This window comes from Sceloporus undulatus, chromosome 4 (assembly GCF_019175285.1).
Source record: "Sceloporus undulatus isolate JIND9_A2432 ecotype Alabama chromosome 4, SceUnd_v1.1, whole genome shotgun sequence".
Classification (NCBI taxonomy): domain Eukaryota; kingdom Metazoa; phylum Chordata; class Lepidosauria; order Squamata; family Phrynosomatidae; genus Sceloporus; species Sceloporus undulatus.
In genome coordinates, this window is record NC_056525.1 from 56,698,768 (window position 1) to 56,702,532 (window position 3,765).

The 3,765-nt window shown below is 36.8% G+C and overlaps 1 protein-coding gene across 1 annotated transcript in view; it reads right to left on the reverse strand.

Annotated features, from left to right (window-relative positions):
- The window catches only part of LOC121928966 (polymeric immunoglobulin receptor-like), a 12,490-nt gene extending 8,939 nt beyond the window's left edge, over positions 1-3,551 (reverse strand). The window contains exons 1-4 of the mRNA XM_042464295.1: positions 3,458-3,551; positions 2,185-2,523; positions 1,100-1,429; positions 638-961 (exon numbers count right to left, since the gene is read on the reverse strand). Of these exons, the coding sequence (XP_042320229.1) occupies positions 638-961; positions 1,100-1,429; positions 2,185-2,523; positions 3,458-3,512 (1,048 nt within the window). The 5' untranslated portion in view covers positions 3,513-3,551. The remainder of the gene's footprint in view (positions 1-637; positions 962-1,099; positions 1,430-2,184; positions 2,524-3,457) is intronic.
- Positions 3,552-3,765: the final 214 nt, after the last annotated feature.

Genomic DNA, 3,765 nt, shown 5'->3' on the forward strand with positions numbered 1-3,765 from the left:
TTATTATTATTATTATTATTATTATTATTATTATTATTATTATTATTTGTACCCCTGGTATAAATGGCTGAGAAGCAGAGGAGTTCCAAGGCTACTTGAAAACATTTCCTATTTCATGATGCCACGGGGCAGCTCCTTTCTGGATACATGTGGTTCCATGGTGACCAGAGGGCCTTTTGCCAGCTACGGAGCTTCCAGGTGTGAAGCTCTGTAGCTTCACACCTGGAGCTCCTATGCCCCAAAATCAATATATTCCCAGTGAAAATGCACCACCACCTATGCTGCACTTTGTACTGAGATGAAAGCTCCATTAGAGCTAATCCAAATGGCAGATGATAGATGTTTAGATCTTAACAGGAAGGAATGGGTTATACCTCCTGCCATGATAGTGATTCTTCTTACTCCACAGAACTCCTCTTTGCACTCCTTTCCAGTCAAAGCATTGCATTAAATCAAATAAACTTTAAAATGTCATATCTAATTTGGTCCTGTGTATGGATTATGTGTTCCAACTGGAGTTAAATTCCTTTGAGACCAAGTCATCATATTTAGAACATGAGAGATGTGTCAAACAGATTCTTTTTGGAACTTGACAAAAGGAGCATAAAAGTAAGAAACAAAAAACTTGTTTTGGTACCTTCCACAATCTTCAATTCTGTGGATGATTTCCTTTCCTGTTCTCCACTTGTCATACACCAATAGTATCCTTCATCCTCATTACGCAGTTGGTTCAGTATGATGGTATAGGTGCCGTTCTCTGGACTATTGTGCATCACTATCCTTCCCTCATAAGTATCCCGGACATATCCTAAGTTGTTTATTAAGATGGTACACCCATGTTCTTTCCATTTGCACCAATATTTGATTGTATTATTCTCTTTCGGGTCATAATGACATTCAACAGACACTGAACCATGCTGAACTCCATGTAATATTGGTTGTGCCTTGGGAACCAAAGCCTCTGGATATAAATAAAGAGCATGGAAATATATAATTATATAATTATATTTATACTATGTTATAGCTATATTGCAAATGTATGAATGTAAACAATATCTGACAGATTTATAAAAACCAGAGTTCTCTGCCTGTTACCCACCTTCATAAACATGGATATCCAGTTTCTTGGTTTCTCCTTCTGCCCCATAGTTCCCAGCTCCACAGAGGTATAACCCTGAGTCTTGCTTCTTTAGTTGGGTCATAATGATGCTGAATGAGCCAGAAATTTCAAGATTGCTTAACAGAACTTTTCCTTTATAGAATGGGTCAATATTTCCATGTGTATCAATGATAGTGGAGCAGGTAGTCTTTGTCATCCTGCACATGTACTTCCTATCACTTGCGTATTGATCACCAAAGGCACAGGATATGGTCACAGATCCATGCTGTTCCACATAAAAGAGCTGAGCTTCTTCAGGTACTACTGAACCTGATGTAATGACATAAGGCATTAATGGGTGAGTAGCTATATCTATTATCTATTTTCATTGTACTATGTTGTACTGCAGTACCATGTTGTATTGCAATCTTCTAATACTTTATCACAATGCTTCTTTGACAAATTATACTATGATTACATATATTATGAAATATGACTACACCATATTACTACATCAGCTGCCACCTGTGTATGCTGCATTGAGGTATAGCAGGCCTGCACACCTCATGATACTGCTACCAGGTCTGCACAATTTCTGATTTTACTAGTTAAGTACTGCTTAAGTAACATGTTGCCTTGGAGGCTCACAAATTGTCCAAACTTGTTTTAAAAAGTGTCAGACATTCTGAAATAAATAAATATTCCCCCTACTGATAATATGATATTATTGACCTGACTTTTATAAGGTGTCTTAAACTATCCCAGTTTTCCACTATGTCAAATGAAGTTTCTTTATAGCAAAAAATTGATAACAGAGACCTGTCTTCCCCAAATCAGTGCCCTCCAGTTGGACTGAAGTGCAACTCTCATCTTCCCCAGCTAACATGCTGAGCTAGTTAATGATAGTATGACTTTAGGTTGAGGAAGGCTGTAATAGATTAACTTTACCCCAAGTTCTTTAGAACCAATTCTAAATTTATAACCAGTTTATACAGAAAAAAGAACCAACTCTGAAACAATACCATTTTAATTACTAAAAGCTGTTCTAACGTTGAAACAATACTGGGATAATATTATGCTTGTACCTGCAGAAACATCTAGCCTGACCCTGAAGGAGAGTCCTTTGTCATTGAAACCAATGCCACATTTGTATGGTCCCATGTCTCTTCTTCCCAGCTCTGACATTTCTATGATGAATATACCATTCTCTGGATAGTCTGTTATGGAGATTCTGTTTTCATACTCTCTAGCGACATAGCCATGGGAAGAAATGGCAGTTATACATTGCCGTGTTGACTCCTTGCACCAGTATTTCCTGCTATGTCTATTCACACTTGTGCGAGGGTAGAAGCATTTCACAGTAACAGAACCTCCAAGCAACCCAGTCACCTGTTTTGGTCCAAAGATGGGACTTGAATTTGAAACTAAAGAAGGGAGGGAAAAAACATGTCACCAAAGAACAGAGCTAAAATTACAGAAATATTCAAAATATAGGTCTTCAACAAGACTGAACCCAGATCATAGATCATACATAAATGCAATTCTAGATCATACATAATGCAATATGTGATATGTTTTTCATTTAAACATGATGCTTGCTCTGACATACAATATGATGTGTATCTATAAGATCCCTACATACAATTGGTAATGCTAGCCTGAATCCAATTGCCACATTAGAGCAAACTCATGGAATTAATGGAATCTACACAAGTGTTGTCTTATTCAAAAACTGATTCAGCGGATCTAGTCTAGTTGGTCAGGGTATAAATCTCAGAAATAAAGAATGAATAAAGAATTTCTAGAACACAAACATATGCACTTTATTAATTTGCTAATATTGTCTTCTTGCCTCCTATGTTCAGCACATAACTGTCTGTGGTGGGGTTTGTTGCATACATTAAAAATGATTGTATGCATATAGTTTCAGAGTAGAGGCTATTACCATGCTGTCACATTTATCACTCCCCCATCAGACATTCTAATTAAGCAAACTCAGAGTTAAACATCTGTAAATTCCATATAGCCAATTGTTAATCCCAATTAGAGGAGACCTACCAAATCAACAGAATTTTCATAAATACTGACTTACAAATTTTCCATTCAGTCCATGGTTCTGCACTAGTTGAGGCTAACAATTAGGTCCATTTTGTTCTCCTGTTAAAATGCATGGGAATGACATGTACACAGATACACATGTATTATTTTGGCTGAGATGATTTGTCATCAGTTTGTTTTGTTATAAGTGACTAGGAGTTATACTACATCAACTTTTACGAATGTTTCAGTCTACAGTCTGCCCTGCAGAGATGGGTCCTTGATGCCTTTAATTTCCCTAGGGGTTGCTGAAATACTCACTTGCAGATCCAGCTTGGACAATGGCCAACAAAACGATGAGGCCGAGGAAAGCCATTTCAAGAAATAGTCGTATACATGTGATCCAGGTTCTTTGTGCAGACTAAAACTTGAAAATAAATCAATGTATGTAAAATAAACAAAGGCTAAGGTTATCTCATACATATATAAATACATTCAAAGAGACAGAGAGAGAATAAGAAGGCATCAATAGCCAATCAGTTAAATAATGTTCAAGTATACTTCAGAATTTTGCATCAGAGTATACTTGGAAGCAAAATCCTATGGAGGAAGATGAAAAATTGGAATTT